General features: G+C 43.4%; 1 protein-coding gene across 3 annotated transcripts in view; it reads right to left on the bottom strand.

Moving 5' to 3' along the window:
- Positions 1 to 18,484, bottom strand: part of TRAPPC9 (trafficking protein particle complex subunit 9) — a 287,922-nt gene that overhangs the window by 250,793 nt on the left and 18,645 nt on the right. For all 3 annotated transcript variants that reach the window (XM_081918682.1, XM_081918684.1, XM_081918683.1), the window contains 6 exons: positions 13,719 to 13,844; positions 9,929 to 10,145; positions 6,795 to 6,938; positions 3,925 to 4,051; positions 2,486 to 2,631; positions 1,749 to 1,834 (listed from right to left, as the gene is read on the bottom strand). In XM_081918682.1, the coding sequence (XP_081774808.1) occupies positions 1,749 to 1,834; positions 2,486 to 2,631; positions 3,925 to 4,051; positions 6,795 to 6,938; positions 9,929 to 10,145; positions 13,719 to 13,844 (846 nt within the window). The remainder of the gene's footprint in view (positions 1 to 1,748; positions 1,835 to 2,485; positions 2,632 to 3,924; positions 4,052 to 6,794; positions 6,939 to 9,928; positions 10,146 to 13,718; positions 13,845 to 18,484) is intronic.

Raw genomic sequence — 18,484 nt, 5'->3', positions numbered from 1 at the left:
CAATTTGAAAGGGGTTACAGAAGCTAATGTAAGAGGAAAGTCTATCAACAGCCATTAACTATAGCTTTACTAAACCTCCCTGCAAAAAGGGATGCAACTCTGTCCCCCAGCGTCTAGAAGAAGAGTTTGGATTTGATATCCCGCCTTTCACTTCCTTTAAGGAGTCTCAAAGCGGCTAACATTCTCCTTTCCCTTCCTCCCCCACAACAAACACTTGGTGAGGTGAGTGGGGCTGAGAGACTTCAGAGAAGTGTGACTGGTGGTGACTGGTCACCCAGCAGTTGCATGTGGAGGAGCGGAGACTCAAACCCGGTTCCCCAGATTATGAGACTACCACTCTTAACCACTGCACCACACTGGCTCTCTAGCACTCAGATAGGAGAAGACTGCTACCTTCAGGATCTGCTTGTGATTTCCCAGAAGTATATGGGTGGTCACTGCCGCAAACTAGATACTGAACTTACTAGATGAAACCTTGGCCTGATCCAGTTAGAAAAAAATTAAAAATCCCCCCTTTATTATTTACGTATGATCATTCAAAAATAAAAGTTACTTCTTCTGCATAACAAATTGCTTGAAAATCCAAATAATTTATTGATAAAGTTTTGCCACTAAGCACTAGACTATTAAGACATTACTTTCACTTCTGCAAATCATCTTCACATAAGTTGATATAGGTAGTTTCTTTGGGACTCTTCATATTTTATGAAATCAAGCAAGGTGCACTATTAAAACACAGCTATTTCAGCTGAACAATGGCTGCCCTTGTGTGCATACCATCCAAACCCTTTAAGTCTAGCCTCACAGTGTCTTGTCACACATTTCCAGTGGTTCCCACTAGGGCTAGAACTCTTTCCTCAATTAGCATTATTGCTGCGTGGACAGAGGAAAAAGACCCAGGGATGAGGAATGGGGCAAGATTTGACAGACACAAGAAACGATGAACACAACTCCACATTCATCCAGCAGTGCCCTTAGGAAAAGAAACCAAGGAGTTTTAGAGAATGTAAAAGCAGAAAGCAACAAAGACCTGGGGCTAAATTTAGAGGGCATAGAGATGTCAAGTTGAAAGGTCAGAAGAAATTCGGCATAAAAAAAGTTACATGGACAATGAGGAACACAACTATTGCTGCTAGCGTGCCTCAAATCCTCAAGAACTCCAATAGAAACATAACTTGGCTTAAAGGAGCAGTGTTATACTTGATCTCAAACCTTGTTCATAGAGTGAACTATTCTATAAAGGAGGTTTGAGATTAAGTATAATGAAGTACAAATACAGTGGTACCTTGGGTTAAGAACTTAATTCGTTCCAGAGGTCCGTTCTTAACCTGAAACTGTTCTTAACCTGAGGTACCACTTTAGCTAATGGGGCCTCCCGCTGCCGCCACCACGCGATTTTTGTTCTTATCGTGAAGCAAAGTTCTTAACCTGAGGTACTATTTCTGGGTTAGCGGAGTCTGTAACCTGAAGTGTCTGCAACCCGAGGTACCACTGTAATTAATAATAATAAATCCCTAGTCAGTAAAAGGCAATGGTTTTATCCTTGTTTGTATACACTAGTACAAATGTTCAACAGCATAAAGCATATCAAACAGGCCTGGTACAGATATTAAGAGGGTGATCACACACCCTCATTTCACTGTCCTCTTCCCAACAATTTCAGCCATTTGTCCCATCTCATTTTAAACATGATGTTAACATCAATAAGGCTAATCAGGCTTTCAAGTCAACCAGGCTTTGAAACATACCATATTTTCTACACGGAGTTCAAAAGGCATTGGATTGTACACCATCAGCTGAACTTCACAAACATCTCCCTGGACCCATTGAAAATCTGTATTAAAAAAACAAAAACATAACAAGTTTCAGAGTTGCTGTTGTTGTTTTTCAAAAAGCTACATGCATACTTTGTTGCTGTTATCATATATTGCTACAGAGATATTGTAGATATCCCACGCGCCGTCCATACGGGCTGCCTCTCGCATGGCGACCGTAAGGGCTGCCGCTCGGGCACCATCCGTATGGGTGTCTGTACGGGCTGCCGCTTGCACTGCAACAATAGGAAGTCTTGATCCCCACATAACCCAACTTTTGTTGCAAGATTATGCTAAGCTATAACAGCAAATCTGCAAGCATTCTGTTCCTCACGCTTCCAATAAGCACTGAAAGACTGAAAGGCATTCTTGCAATCATCTTCAATGATACTATAAAAATGTGAGCTGCTTGTATCCTTCTTTCCAAGTGGCAGCAGTGGATTAACACATCATGAGCTGCAAACAAAGGCAAGATGCATACAAGCAATCTGTGCCAGGTTGTCTAGTCAGTTTTATAATCGAGAGGAGGAAATAGCGTATTGATCCAAAAACTGGCAATAACCACTTGATTCAATTTGCAGGATGAAAACCAGCAAGCAAACAGTGGTATATCAAATATTCAAGCAGGATGAATTTTAAAAGGTAATGCATATAAGAAATCGTTTTCTTACCAATTTTTTTACTCCGCTCCTCCCCACGATTGTGAGCGATGATTGGAGAATATATAAAGGGACTCTTTGTTGACATGTTCTGACCCACCAAGCTTTTTATTTTCTGCGGCCGAAGGCTAACAGGGAGATTTAAAAGCTTGACAGATCTGTTAAATGAACAAAAAGGGTTGCTTTAACATAGCAAAGACACCTAAATTGAACATGCAGTCAGAATAGAAACAAGGCAGCATTAGAAATTCTAGTAAAATCAGCTTAGAGTAGTGGGGGGGGGGGACAAATTGCAAGAAGAATAAAGGATTATCAATTCCTTAAATAAGCATGGTTACTATAAGCCTGGTAACCTACACATATGGCAATGCATCCAGCTTGAATACAGAACTTCAGTGTCTGAGGCTTTGTGAGCTCTGAGAGACTGTGTGCTCAGCAATAGTGCTTAGGATTATTTTCCATTCAATATGTAGATGCTACATCCCATACGTAGCATAAAAAGCAAATTATATATTTTAAATTCTAACTGAAAGGTAAATTTCACATTCCGTGGCCATAACACTGATGCCATGCCAATATTGACAATGAATTCTCTGGGAAGAGACTTCATTGGCAAACATATCTCAGGCAAAGCCGCTATACAGCACAAAATAAATAGGTATAACAGCAACAGTTCAATCCACCATGGAACCATCTATGGCAGCATCAGCCAACACAACCATGAAAGTAGAGGAAAGGGTTAAACTAGTATGAAAGCAAACAACAACAAACCAAGATAAATCAGAAATAGTGATATGATGCTGAGACATAACTATGCATGTATTTGGGTAGTATTAAGAAGCAAATCGAAGGGTGGGTGGCGCTGTGCATTAAACCACAGAGCCTAGGACTTGCCGATCAGAAGGTCGGCGGTTCGAATCCCCGCAATGGGGTGAGCTCCCGTTGCTCGGTCCCTGCTCCTGCCAACCTAGCAGTGTGAAAGCACCTCACAGTGCAAGTATAGGTACCGCTCCAGCAGGAAGGTAAACACCATTTCCGTGCGCTGCTCTGGTTCGCCATGCTGTCATGCGGGCCACATGACCCGGAAGCTGTACACCGGCTCCCTCAGCCAATAAAGCAAGATGAGCACCGCAACCCCAGAGTTGGCCACGACTGGACCTAATGGTCAGGGGTCCCTTTACCTTTAATAAGCAAATCTCTGGTATTCAGGGGATAAGAGGCAGTCTCAACTATGCAAGTTGAGTGTCCTCAACACAATGACTCCTTACACAACTGGCTGCTCCCTTCGAGAAATACTGTTACAAGTCAGAAACTGGACAGATGGTTACAAGGACAGAAACTGTCCCATTCTACTGCAGCTGACCCATGGATCACAAAGCACATTTTGACACCTACAGTGCAAAGCATGAAAACCAACAGGACCAAGCAATTCAATTGCAGTTGATGGTTACCTTACAATAGGAAGTTTAGTGAATGGCACAGGGGGAAGCTTTAAACCATCTGGAAGCGTAATTAATTCCATCGTCCCAGGACATTTTGAGGTGTAGTTTTCTAGACTTTGTGTTACATCTTTCTTTTCTGAAAAGAAAGCACAATTCTCCATTAAAGTTGTCTCAAAACAGTAATATTCAAAAGCACATAATTTATCCAGGATTACAGCTATTTTTATTTTATTTTGCTATGTATTGTGATATACTGCTTACTCTCTCCATTACTTTCTCTCTCTCTTAAAAAATTACAGCGGAATTCAACCGACAACCACAAAAACCAATGTAAACACATTCATTTGGAGCAGGGGTCAGCAAACTTTTTCAGCAGGGGGCCGGTCCACTGTCCCTCAGATCTTGTGTGGGGCTGGACTATATTTTTTGGGGGGGGGGGGAATGAACGATGCTTTGCTTTACATGTCCCAGTTGTCATCCCAATAGCTGCAGTTGGGCTTCTCCAGCCAGCCAGGCACCGTGGCGGGGTAGGAGGTTTCGTGGGCCAGCGAAGACAGAAGCAGCAGCCCCAGTGAAGGAGCCACGGACAGAGGTTGGGGAACCAGGGCGTCGCCGGAGCTTTTACCCACCACCACCTGCTGCTTCCTAAGAGGCACCGTGGAGAAGAAGACAGAGCTGCCCGCCAACCTGCAAGCGGTGGGCACGGCCACTGCAACAACCCGCCTGAACGCCATGGGAGGAATGAAGGAGGCAGGGAGGCAACAATGAAGAAAGTGCACAAGGAAGCGGCATAGAAAAGAGGCGCAGAGAAGAAGAAGAAGAGTTTGGATCTGATATCCCACCTTATCACTACCCAAAGGAGTCTCAAAGCGGCTAACATTCTCCTTTCCCTTCCTCCCCCACAGCAAACACTCTGTGAGGTGAGTGGGGCTGAGAGACTTCAGAGAAGTGTGACTGGCCCAAGGTCACCCAGCAGCTGCATGTGGAGGAGAAGGGAAAGCAAACCCGGTTCACCAGATTATGAGACTACCGTTCTTAACCACTACACCACATTGGAAGGAAGGGTGGGCAGGCGGAGGGAGAGGGAGGAGGAGGAGGAGGAGGAGGAGGAAAACGCAGCAGAAGCCAGCAGCCGGCGTCACACGCCCCCTTCACAGCGCTGCCCTGTTGAGGTGGGCAGGCAGGTGAGCCAATTCCCGCTGTCGATGGCGCCCAGCATGGGACAAGATTGCTCCGGCCCTGAGGAGAAAAGCGCCGCTGTGTGAGGGAGATGGAGGGAGAGGGATAGAACAAGCGCACTGGTGATCCATACGGCGATTCCCAGACTGTCCGCGGTCCGGATGCAGCCCACGGCCCTTAGTTTGACGACCCAGTGCAATTTTTAATGTACTACTGCAGGAGTACACTGAATGGTATCTGTAGTTGCATCTGAAAGTCAGGAGGTCTAGGCCATACCAACATCTGGATAGGAATCACACTTCTTTCCCTGGTCTTTTCTGTCTAAAAGGAGGGGCTGCAAGATGGTGCATGCCAAGGATGTCAGGGCATCAAGTGTGATTCCTGTTGCACAAGCCTTCCTCACCCTCACTCAGGGACATGGTACTGTATCCTTTTCTCCATCTCACCTGTCAGACTGTGCTCTAAATACTACCATGGCTCTTGATTTAAAAAATGGCCTGGGATGTTTATTGTTATTGTTAAGCAAGAAGCCATGGCAGTGGCAATGCCACCAAGAGAAGACCAGAGGTGAAGACAGCCAATGAGAAACAAGGCAGGAGGCTGCCACGGCAACAATACTCTCCTTTGGAGGAGGGGGGAAGGGCCACAGGAGCCAATGAGTGGTGCAAGGCTGTCATGCATTGCCTCCTAGTGCCTATTTCACTATTTGAAATGCATACAGCAATAAAAAAAATACTCAAAAATTGTGTCAAATTATGTCTTCATTCTGTTAATACCCCAGTAGCAGTACACGTTCCGATTCAGGGTTCAAGTAGCATAGCAAGGATTGTAAAATGTACTGATTTCATTTGCACTTGCCAGATTTAAAGCCTGAATTGAACATCACTAGCCCACTCTTAACACAGGGCCACAGCAATAAACAAAAACAGGGAGGTGGGTGGGTTACAGAGAATTTAAACTGAAAAATGAACACTAAGGGTCCTTTCCAATGCTGCAACTAAGCTGGAATGGAACTTCCTCTCCCCAGGCCTCCTATGCTCTAAGGTTTCAGACGACCCTCTGGAGCATATTGAGTGTGCAAGGAGGGAGGAAAAGAAACAGAAGCCCCGCAAGGCAAGCAGAACTCCACTGATGCAATATTGGATATGATCCTGAACCAGTAGTAGTTAAAACACACACAAGCAAAATACTGAAGATTCCAAAAGCAGCAGTCAGTGGAACAATAAAAACATTTTTACAGACCTGGCAATATATGACAGGGCTTTCCAAAGGTGACATGCCGCAACTAAAAAGAGCCAGGCTTTGATGCCTGCCCACCTAACCTCTGTAGATTGCACTGTTTGGAGAAGGTCTTCCCCAGAAGATCTTAAAACACATATTCAGGTTCTGACAGGAGTAGGCAGTCCTTGAGACAACTTGACAATGTATTGAAAGAGCAACTTCAGTCCAGAAAGAATGCCAGTTTACCTGTTTCAAACCTGCTGTGATTTGTCCATTTTTAGATTAAGAGGATTTTCAAAAGCTCTTTGTGATATAACTTGCTAGGGAAGGAAACAGGATGGGGAGTCTGCTGCTCAATCAACAGAAGTCAGGAATCCCACTCAGCTTGTCTAAAAGAGCCTCTCCTTTAGTAACATCTATATAAACTGGTTATAAAAAATATATTTGTAATTTTATTTTTGTATTTTTGAAAATCATACCCTGATCAGAAAGAAAATCCAGCATGGTTTGCAAGAGAAAAGACAAATGTCGGACAGAAAGCGCTGGGTTTCCCATTCTTCTTGAAGCATACACTAACTCGTGAAGCAAACGCATCTGCACGGCAGCCCAGCCACGGTGAGTTCCTTAAAAACAAAACCGGGAATGTTTACTGCAATAAATCTCGAAAGTGAGAAGCAATCAATACCATCACGAAATTCATTCGATGCTGAATTTTACAAGGCTACTAGCTCTAAAGCTCAGCATTATGCTAGACCTACTTCCCAAGACAACTGTCCCATGACATAAATTTTTAAAAGCCACGCTGCAGACTAGGATAGTTAATAAAGGATAACTTATTTAATGCCCTCTCAAAAAGACCTTCAGTACCAAGATCCCATGCCTACACAATAACACTGCTCCTAGTGTAAGGCCCCTTCAGTTTTTACTGGGCCCAAGGCCCCTGAAAATCTCAAAGCCTATGCACAAACCTTCACATTTTCACTATACCACTGAATAGTGCCTCTTCTGTTACGCAGTAAAATCTTACTGCCATCTGGAAAAATCAAATTAATATTTTCCATTTCATCAACTAAATTATACTGTAGCACTGAACACAAATCATCATAATCACTCAGATGTTTATTAATGTTCTTCAAATCCAAGATACATTTTCTCTCAAATCCTCTCATTACTGCATCATCCACACTTAAATTTAGGCACTCAGGCTAAACATAAATCACTTTTATCATTATCTTCCGAAAACTGGACTTAAAATTAATTACCTCACATTAGTTACATTCAAAAAAAGAAATTATGTAGAAATAAGTCCTGTCAAGGTTTGAGTGCCATACTCACATATTTGAATAAAATATGAAATATGGAAGCTAATGTTCCTCAAATGTAAAGAGACTTGGGGTTGTGTTCAGCTAACTGTTACTCAGAGTATACCCACTGAGGTTAATAGCCATGACTACCTTAGGCCTATTAATTTCAGTTAGCCTACTCTGAGTAAATGTTAGCTGAATGCAACTCTTTCTATAATATACCTGTTTAAAAACTACCTGCAGCTTTCATGAAGCTATTAATATTAGCTGGTATATAGTGTGGTATATAATTTTATTATATGCATTTGCAACACTTTCAGAAATTTCAGAAACTACAGTGTGGATCATATCCCATTATCATTCAGGCTGAAGATTGACAGTGGCTGTATCCTTCCCACCACTTCACATGTGTTTCTTCATCAGGAGTACCTGCTTCTTTAGATTTTATGAGGAATTTAAAAATAACTATGCAGGTGGCGCTGTGGGTTAAACCACAGAGCCTAGGGTTTGCCGATCAGAAGGTCGGCGGTTCGAATCCCCGCGACGGGGTGAGCTCCCGTTGCTCGGTCTCTGCTCCTGCCCACCTAGCAGTTCGAAAGCACGTCAAAGTGCAAGCAGATAAATAGGTACCGCTCCGGCGGGAAGCAAGGGTTTCTGGGCAGGAGGAGAAAGTACGGCTGAGATCCATCTTTGTGGTGAAGAGGGGAGGTTGTCTGCAATGCTTCGGGCCATGCTGTAAGATCTAGACTCCCTCTGTGTGCTGCTCTGGTTCGCCAGAAGTGGCTTAGTCATGCTGGCCACGTGACGCGGAAACTGTACGCCGGCTCCCTCGGCCAATAAAGCAAGATGAGTGCCACAACCCCAGAGTCAGTCACGACTGGACCTAATAGTCAGGGGTCCCTTTACCTTTACCTTATGACAAATGTTCTCAGTATAAACTGGTATTTTTAAACAGTGTTTTAGCACTGGGGGGAGCTCCCCCTAAACACTAGGAATGCATAAATACCAGGATTTTGATTAATTGGTATACGGATTAAAGTACAGAATTGTGCCAAATAGGGAATACATGGAATTCCTGGGCTGACTTATGCAAACCAGCCTTGGCCTAGCTAGGGCCATTAACGGAACAAAGGTGGGCCGCTGTGGAGAGGAATCCTTTAGCCTGGGAGGTGAGATGTTACCAAGGTGGTGGGGGGTGTTTGAGGGGGCAGGAAAAGGAAGGTTTGAAGCAAGGGTTTCTGGGCAGGAGGAGGAAGTACGGCTGAGATCCATCTTTGTGGGGAAGAGGGGAGGTTGTCTGCAATGCTTCGGGCCATGCTGTAAGTTCTAGACTCCCCCCATGCAGACTGAAGGTGTAAATAGGCGAATAAACCCTACTTCTTAAAGCAAGGCAGTCTCCACCATGTCTTCTATTTTCCAAAGGGGCACAGACCCATGCGCTCTGGCCACTGCTTAGCAGAGAGAGGGCACAGGGCATTTGTAACAATATACTTTCAGCCTTGGATAGTGTTTTCGAGGTTACCAGCATGAGTTTGACCAAACTGCGGGAGGCAGTGGAGGACAGAGGTGCCTGGCGTGCTCTGGTCCATGGGGTCATGAAGAGTCGGACACGACTAAACGACTAAACAACAACAACAACTTTCAGCCTGATCATATTCAAGAGCAGACCTTATTGTGAATCTTCCCCATCTCCACAAAAACATGCTTGCCCTCTCCCCTCTATAAAACCTGAAGTAGCACCTCTGCTTTAACACAATGCACATTTAAATAATAATACAGCGGTATCTCGGGTTACATACACTTCAGGTTACATACGCTTCAGGTTACAGACTCCGCTAACCCAGAAATATTACCTCGGGTTAAGAACTTTGCTTCAGGATGAGAACAGAAATCATGCAGCAGCGGCCCAGCAGCAGCAAGAGGACCCATTAGCTAAAGTGGCGCTTCAGGTTAAGAACAGTTTCAGGTTAAGAACGGACCTCCAGAATAAATTAAGTTCTTAACCTGAGGTACCACTGTAATAACCAAGGTTTCCGTGCAGGATAGGGCTATCACCAAAAAGGTACCAAAAAGAAAAAGAAGAAAACCAGAACAATCTGCCTTACAGTTTGCATTTTATTGCCTGGCTTTGTCTCATGACTGTGTACGTGTAAATTTGTGGAGCTGACTGCTTGGAATGTCTGCCTCCAATTCAAACTTCAGTCTTCTGACCTCTGTACATTTATTTGCTAAGCTTGATGCAAGCAAGACAATGAGGGTTTTGAGGGGGATTTTTTAAGGGCAGGGGGGTGTCTGCAAATAATCTGTACCTTTGCTGAAATCCTTAGGATCCAGAGATAGACTGTAACCAGGGAGGGTTTCCAGAAGCAGCTTATAGCAGGCTCTCCACCCTGGCTCTGTTATGCTAGGTGCCACACACTGCATTGCTGCCACACGCTTGAAGAAAGCAGATTTGCGATGAAACCCAATGCGCTCATAAAGCTCAGAAAGAATGCTATAACGCTGAATTTTTTCTTCTTCAGAAAGCTGGGGGCAGGAGGGAAAAAAAGTTTACTCATTAAAAGGTTATTCGGAAACCTGCTGACATATCGTACATACAAGCAGGCAGACTGCTACACAGTTTTATAAAAAGGCAGGAAAAAAGAAATGGGCCCAAACCTAAAAGGTGTGCAAAGTGACATCCTAAAGGGAAAGCAATGAAACAGCAGTTGGACAGTAATAAAACATAAAATAATGACCAACTAGACTCTAGAGAAATGCATGCATCCCGGAGATAAATCACAGCTACTTATACTGCATTATAATCCAAAAGCAGCTTTCTTCTTTGATAGTGTGAGCAGCTGTGGTGCTAAATAATCTGAAACCTCCTGCTGCTAAGTATGCAGTTCTCCCTTACAGGAATGTATATATTTTGCTGGTTAGCCATGAAAGAGAATACAAAGAAATCCTTGACTACAGAACCAATGTATTCCACACACACCCATAGCCTGTATTTCCCAAAAATTGTCAGTATATTGTTGGTTGATTTTGCTAGCTCTGTTCTATTACAAGTATTGGTTTTGATGGTCAACTGCTATGCCCAAAACAACCTGTCTTCAGCATGTGGTCATTGCATTTTTAACATGCTGGCCACTTCAGGTGACTCAAATGCTGAGCTAGAAAGGCAGGATGCAGTAAGGAAATAATAAATGCAAATAATTAATCTAAAGTCGATATAAAGCATTGCAACACACTGCCCTGAAAATCTCAACAACAGCAACAAAAGATTGGCTGGATTCTAATAGACTCCCGGGAAAACAGAAAACTATCATAGTACAACGGATAAAATTATGTTTTGGATTCCTAAAGACTTGATATTAACACTTGTAGAAATATTTAAGATAATTTTAATCCAACATGTGCGTATAAAATTTTCTATAATAGCTAAGGTATCATAGATGCAGTTTTGCAGTTTTATAGTAGTGTAAAGAAGGCTTTCTATAACCCCACATTTGAAGACTCAAACAGTGCCATTTCAGATAAAACCAGTTCAAGTGAGAATCCAGTGAAAAGGGATTTAGCCTGGAGAAGCTAGAGCACAAATATGCACAATTGAAATGTGCATTGTCAGGAAGAAACGTAACTATTGTGCCATCATTGAAATAACTTAATAGTGCTACTCCACTGTATGATTTCCTATAAGGTACATTAGAACTATTTGATCCATTCCAGAAATGACTGAACTATTTGACTAGTTCCATAATCCTAAATTGCTTTAGAACTGGCTTGCTCATACAGCAGCCCCCACACCACATGACAACCTGCTTAAGAAGCTGACAGAAGTTTCAAAAGCAGTTAGTGAGCAGTTCTAGTTACAGGTAGGTAGCCGTGTTGGTCTGCCGTAGTCAAATTAAAAAATTCCTTCCAGTAGCACCTTAGAGACCAACTAAGTTTGTTACTGGTATGAGCTTTCATGTGCATGCACACTTCTTCAGGTAGATAGTGAGCAGCACAGAGTTCAAGTGAGTGGAGGGAAATGCTAGCAAAACATTTCACTTGGCTAGGACAAGCACCTTATCTGATGCTAGCCAGCTCTTTGAATCCAGGACTATATGGTACTCCGAGAACTGAATTTTTAATGTTGATGGTGAGTACTAGCCGACAGTTGCTTTAAAAAACAACAGCTCCTATACAGAAGTAACATAATATGTTTTAGCTCCTAAGCAAAAGACAGCAATATCATAAGCATGCAAAAGAAAGTGATCCCAATCACATATTCTCAGGAAATTCAGGAGGAAAAGCCAGGTGGCATTTCAATTCTCTACATACGTAAGAGTTCTAACTTCATAAATTGTTCAGCAAATAGTCTAACTGGGTACCCAACTTGGGCAATGAGCAACAAGAATCTTGAAGGCATCAAATACCACAAACCCACAATACAAATTCTGTTTGTTATATCAAATCCCATCAGGGCTCATTATTTCTGTTGTTTGACTGGAATATTTTAAGACAGAAATAAACCTGCAAGAGAAAACTCCTTTGCTTGGCTAACTCAAGAGGCTGTTAAGCAGTAAGACTTTATATCGGCACTATTCCAGCCACAGCAACAACCAATTCCTACAGTGTTACACTGCTGACCCCTAGTGAAAAATATACAACATAAGCATAACGAAAGCCTGCCGCAACCGCTGTTGACATTTCCCCCAACCCTCTAGAGAAATATTTTGTCTGAAGAAAATAAAATGAGAGCAGTACAACACCTTAAATGACAAATGCTCAGAAAGGAAAGGTGAGTGGTGTGGTGTTCCACTCAAAATTCCTCTAAAGACAATAGCCTAGGGATAACTATCATAGAATCATAGAGTTGGAAGGGACCCTAGTCCAACCCCCTACAATGCAAGAATATGCAGCTGTCCCTTACCAGGATCAAACCTGCAACCTTGGCATTGTCAGAACCATGCAGAACCATGAGCTATCCACCTCAACACTTGGTTGATCACATTCATATTCAATAGACACCATAAACTGATATTACAAAATATTTGGAAATATTCACTGCTTTGTCTTCTCTATAACCATTTCCCCCCAAATTCAGTCACTTCTGCTGCAAGTCCTCCATTTCAGCTACCTTAAAGAACAATATTACACCCACCCCATCAAAACAAAGCACTTGGCTTCTGTGCGTTCACGACTCCACTCATTTCTGGAATGGGTCCAACAGTTGTAATGTACCTTATAGGAAACCATACAGTGGAGTGGCACTATTAAGGTATTTCAATAATGGCACAATAGTTATGTGCCCTGACAATGCACATTTCAATTGTGCATATTTGTGTTCTAGCTTCTCCAGGATAAATCCCTTTTCACTGGATTCTCAGTTGAACTGCTTTTATCTGAAATGGCACTGAGTCTTCAAATGTAGGGTTATAGAAATTATCAAACAATGGCTCAATTTAAATTATCGTTGCTGGCTTCATAAAGCTTGATTTATCAAGCAGGGAACAATTCGTCAAGGCCAAGCCCTCCTCTCCTCAAGCACCACTTCAGTGCTTTGCGTCTGGCTTGTATTAAGCAAGTGTTACCAATACATACAAACTCTGGCTTAATTTCAGGAAACAAGTCAAGATTATCCTTGCTTGATAAATGACATTAAGCATTTCCCCGCTTATCATCCTTGCTTGTTAACTGACAATAAGCCGGAATTCCCAGTATGGATGTAACTGGAACTCTGGCTTCATACAAGCCAGAAACAAATTCACCTAATGAGTTCTGTCAACAGGAACCCTATGCAAGGACTTCTATTTGAACAGTGGGGCTTTCTCCTTGCTCTTCTGCCATGCATGCCCTGCCCTCCACAAACAACAGGCTCCACAGAGAGGGTCAGTAGACACCCCAGAAGAACACAAGGGGTAGGGGGAGAGGAGAATCATCCTATCTGGCAAGTTGAAATGACAGAATATTCAACGTAACATGACAAATTCCTCCCACAGCACTAAAGTGGCAGCTGAAGGTTGGAGAGGCGCAAGGGAGAGTGTTTGGCGCTGATGCTAATTAGAAGGGGGGAAAGTTCAAAAAACCAAGTCAATCCATTCTTAGTTGAAAGATAAAGAGTATACTCACCTGACGGAGATTAATATAAACAGCATTCTGAAGAAATTCAGAAGCTTCCATGCTCCTTTTCTGTATTGCCAACACTCTCACGGCCTTCACACAGGCTTCCAACTCAATTACACCAGCATTCTTGTACTATAAAACAAGAACATATAGAGGATCGAAATATTATTAAGTGATGTACCAAAAATATTTGGCAGGAGGCTGCCTGATACTGAGTCAGACCATTGGTCCATCCAGCTCTCCAGGGTTTCATGCAGGAAACTGAACCAAGAAACACCTGCATTCAAAGCAAATCATTTGGGAAAGGGGCTAATTATCCCTATATGCTGAGAATTCACTAGTCTGCAGGAGAGCTTCTCCTTCAAATTCCAAACATATCAGAAACCTGCTCCACAGCATCTTGGAGCAGGGCTTTCACCATGGCTGCCTCTGTTCTGTGGCACAGCAGTCCCTCTGAAATACAACAGGTGGCTACTTTCTGGAAAACAACAACAAACTAAAGACATTTTTGTTTCAACAAGCTTTCCCAGCTGGATGAATACCCAGGGGGGTCCATTTTGTGTTATTTCTGTGCCGTTTTTAACTTAGTTGGTTTTATTACATTTTGTACATTGCCTTGAGATAATCTACGTACCAGGCGAAAGTAAAAAGAAAATGGTACTACAAATGTGGCTGGAGCCTCTGGAGAGAGAAAAGTAATATTTCCAAAGCATTTGAACCAAGTTCACATATTTAGCAAGAGTTGCAGAGTGTGGGGCCAAAACTGCAATGCAATGATCTGCATTTCCTTCAGAGGCCTTTTCAGTTAAAATAAAACACAGTGACTGCATTCAGAAACAAGGCTATGGCTTTATTGTTACATAAATGAGCTTTGATCTCTCACCTCCTTCATTCTTCAGCACAGTATCAAGAAAAAGAAGTTTTTACTTCTATTTTCAGTTATGTCCAAACCATAAAATATGGATAGTCTAATTAAGGTTTGCTGCAGCAAGGGTGAATTGGATCCAGGAGTAACCAACCCTCTGGAGGGCACTTTGAGAGATGAACAGGGCCACCCACCTATCTCTCACCTGACTTCATATGATGTCAGGAATTTAAAGTCCCAAGTACAGCTGCAAAGGAACAGTACTCCTTTGCAGCCACAGTTCTTCCTTTGCATCTGTGGCTTAAATTCAAGCTGTGGCTGCAAAGGAAAATCCTTCCTTGAACTTTCCAAGGCCTGACCTCATACAAAAAAGATTGCATGGTTTCCCCCCAAACCACCTAGGGAGTCAACCTCCAAGGCTTGGTGGACCTAATTAGGCTCATAGGCAGAAGGATCCCTACCAATGACTTACTGGAACAAGCCAGGATCATAAACCAGTTTAAAGTTGGCTTATTTTGCTAAACCGTAGCTAAGGCTATTCCCACTTTGTCCACTCCAGATTTAACTAACCATAGTTAGTTAAAGCAGAAGTGAAAGTTTTCTCCATCCTGGAAAAGTGAAAGGGATCTGACAAATAATGGGCCAGCAAACTAAGGTCCGCAGGCCAGATCAGGCCCCATTGCCTTCTGGATCCGGCCCATGGACGGTCCGGGATTCACTGCATGGCTTGCCAGTGCACACATTCTTTCCCTCTCCCTCAGGCAGCGCCGGCGCCTCCTCCCTCCCTCCTCCTGGCTTCTCCCCGCCCTGCCTAGAGGAGGAAGGGGGCTGGGCTTTATTGGTGCCAGCAGCAGCAGCGCTCAAGCAGCTGCCATTTTAAGCAGCCCCACTCCGGAGCCTTTTTTGCACGCCACTCATCGTCCCTCCGCCGCTGCCACCAGCCCCTGCAGCTCACAAGACACAGGTAAGCAGCCACTGGGGCTCGTGGTGCTCTGGCATCATTTTTTTTCTCTCCAAAATATAGTCCGGCCCCCCACAAGGTCTGAGGGACAGTGGACCAGCCCCCTGCTGAAAAGGTTTGCTGACCCCTGAAATGTCCCATTAAACTTTAATTAGTTTAATGTAAATGCCCAGTGCACTTCCTTCTTTAAAAGTCTCACCACGGCAGAGGATTTCGCGCAGCAGCTAAGAAGGGCAGGAGAGGCAGCATCTTCCCAAAAAGGAGTCCTGGAGCATGCGGTTTGTAAATCAAAAATAAGGTTTATTTACAAAACACCAAAAAACAACCCTGGCGACGAACCACACATCTCAGCAAAACACACACCCAAAAGGGAGAAGGGGGAGAACAAACAAGCAGGGGGACTATTTATACAGACTCATGTTCCTGGAAGCCTAATGACCTCCAGCTGCTCAGTGATTAGAGCGTTTCTGCTACTCTTTTAACCCTTTGATAGCAACACCCCCTCTCGCTCGTAACACTGAGCTGTACCAACCTTAATACAAATTTAAACCTGAACAGAAACATTTATGAGATTGCGGACTCAAAGCTTTTGTAAAACCGTCTGCGAGATTTTCTTGGCTTGGACAATACTTTAGTTCAATTAAACCTTGTTTTACACTTTGGCATACATTTTGATAACGGATATCCAAGTGTTTTGTGTGCGCCTTGAATTGACCTGATTTAGCTAGTTTAATACAAGGTTGATTGTCTTCCCACACTCTGATAGGTAGGGAACATTCTCCAAACAATTCTTGTACCAGTTGCTTATAAAATTCCAGTTCTCTACATATATCTGATAACGCATTGAACTCAGATTCAGTTGAACTTAAAGCTATAAGTGATTGTTTTCTTGATCTCCAACCAATTAGTGCATTTCCAAATTTTATCGCCATTCCTGACACTGATTTTCTATCTGGTCCAGCATCTGCCCAACTGCTGTCGGCCCAACATTCAAGTTGTGTGCTGCCCTCTGCTGATAGTTTTAAGCGAAAGCTTTTGGTAGTTTGGAGATACCTTAAAACTCTTTTTACTCCTTGCCAAGCATGCATTGATGGTTTTTCAGCTTGTCTACACAGCATGTTGACAGCATATGTTATATCGGGCCGAGTCCACTGTGCAATGTGGAGTAGACTGCCTATCGCTGACTGGTAAACCCCGGGATTACAGAACTCTGCCTTTTGCTCAGTTTGAGCATCCTTTGTGTAACTTAACTCCATTGGGGTTTTAACACCAGCACAGTTGTTCATTTTAAACCTTTCCAGCAACTGCTGGATTTTAGCTTCTTGGCTAAGCCAATAGTTACCATTTTCATCTTGCTGAATTTTAACTCCTAGATAAACAGATACATTGCCTAGTGATTTTATCTGAAACCTTTCTCCAAGCTTTGTGGCAAATTGTTGTGCAAGTTTATCATCCTTTCCATTGTATAATAAATCGTCAACAAATATCAAAACTGCTTCTTGTTCACATCCCGAGCCTTTTAGATAAAGACACGCATCTGCTGCGCTCTTTCTGAACCCCATGCTCTCTAGAGCATCGTTTAAGCAGGAATTCCAATTACGGGCGGACTGTTTCAACCCATAAATGGATTTGTGTAGGCGCCAGACCTGGTTTGGCTTGTCTCCTTCAAAACCTGGTGGTGGTGTCATATAGACTTCCTCCTGTAAGTCTGCATTTAAATAAGCCACATTGACATCAAAATGAAACAGCTTATTTCCCTTCTTAGCTGAAGAGGCTAGAAGCATTCTTAATGACTCCGATCTTGAAGTAGGGGCATAGATTTGAGAATAGTGAACACCTTTGCGCTGCGAAAACCCTTTTGCAACTAGTCGGGCTTTATATTGCAACTCTTCAGTAGTTGTGGGCTTTAAACGATATACCCATCGACAACCTACAGCTTGTTGCCCTTTCGGAAGCTCTGTACTTGTAAACACACCGAGAGACTTCATTGAAGCCATCTCTTTTTCCATTGCTTCCTGCCACTTTACGGCTTCTGAGCTTGGAAGCTGTTGTACTTCCATATAGCTTTCTGGCTCACACTGTGCCATATTTACGTATACACTTGTCACCTTAAACCGCTCTGGCGGCTTGCCCTTCGTTGCACGACTTGACCTGCGCAATTGCTCCTCTTGTGCCCCCTCTGACCGTTGGCTGTCAGAATCTGTCTCAGACTTTATGTCTGGACGCGCCCCTAGGGATAAAGACCTCCGTTTAGATACCTCCCTTGGGCTTGGTGTTGCAGGTGACCTGCTTTGCTTTTGCTGTCTGCTAGGCCTACTGACTGGCGAAGTTGGGACACTCCGAGATTCTGGCTTTTCTACCTTAGGAGAAGAACCTCGTGCGTGATCAGAATCTGCATCTGAACCATGTGCACCATCCCTTTCTGGCTCATCACTCTCTGGACTTTCTTTCTCAGCATGAATGCCTAAATCATCTCTCAAAATGTCAGGGTTAGCGTGTAAGTGAGTCCATCCGGACTGCTCACAAAAATCAGCGCTCCTACTGAGGACCACTCTTGTAGTATCCCCACCTGGGTCCACAAACCTCCAAGATTTGGCATGTGGTTCGTACCCGCAAAAGATGAGTTTCCTAGCCCTTGGACTTCCCTTTTTCCTTAACGCTTTTGGGATAAGTACATAGGCTTGAGATCCAAACACCCGAAAGTAATTAACTTTGGGCTTCTTCCCATATAAAGCAAAATAAGGCGTAGTATCAATTACCGAATTATATACTCGGTTCAGAATATGAGTAGCCGCCTGCCAGGCTTCCGCCCAGTAACTCTGAGGAAGTTTAGCATCAAACAACATAGAGTTTGCCAACTCTTGCAGAACCCTATTTTTACGTTCGGCCACGCCTCCTTCTTGGGGGGAATAAGGTGTAGACAGACGATGCTTAATTCCCTTTTTC

The sequence above is a fragment of the Podarcis melisellensis genome (genome assembly GCF_964234715.1).
Source record: "Podarcis melisellensis genome assembly, chromosome: 7".
Taxonomy (NCBI): Eukaryota; Metazoa; Chordata; class Lepidosauria; order Squamata; family Lacertidae; genus Podarcis; species Podarcis melisellensis.
The sequence above is the reverse complement of the archived record's forward strand: the minus strand, read 5'-3'. Positions and strand labels throughout refer to the sequence as shown.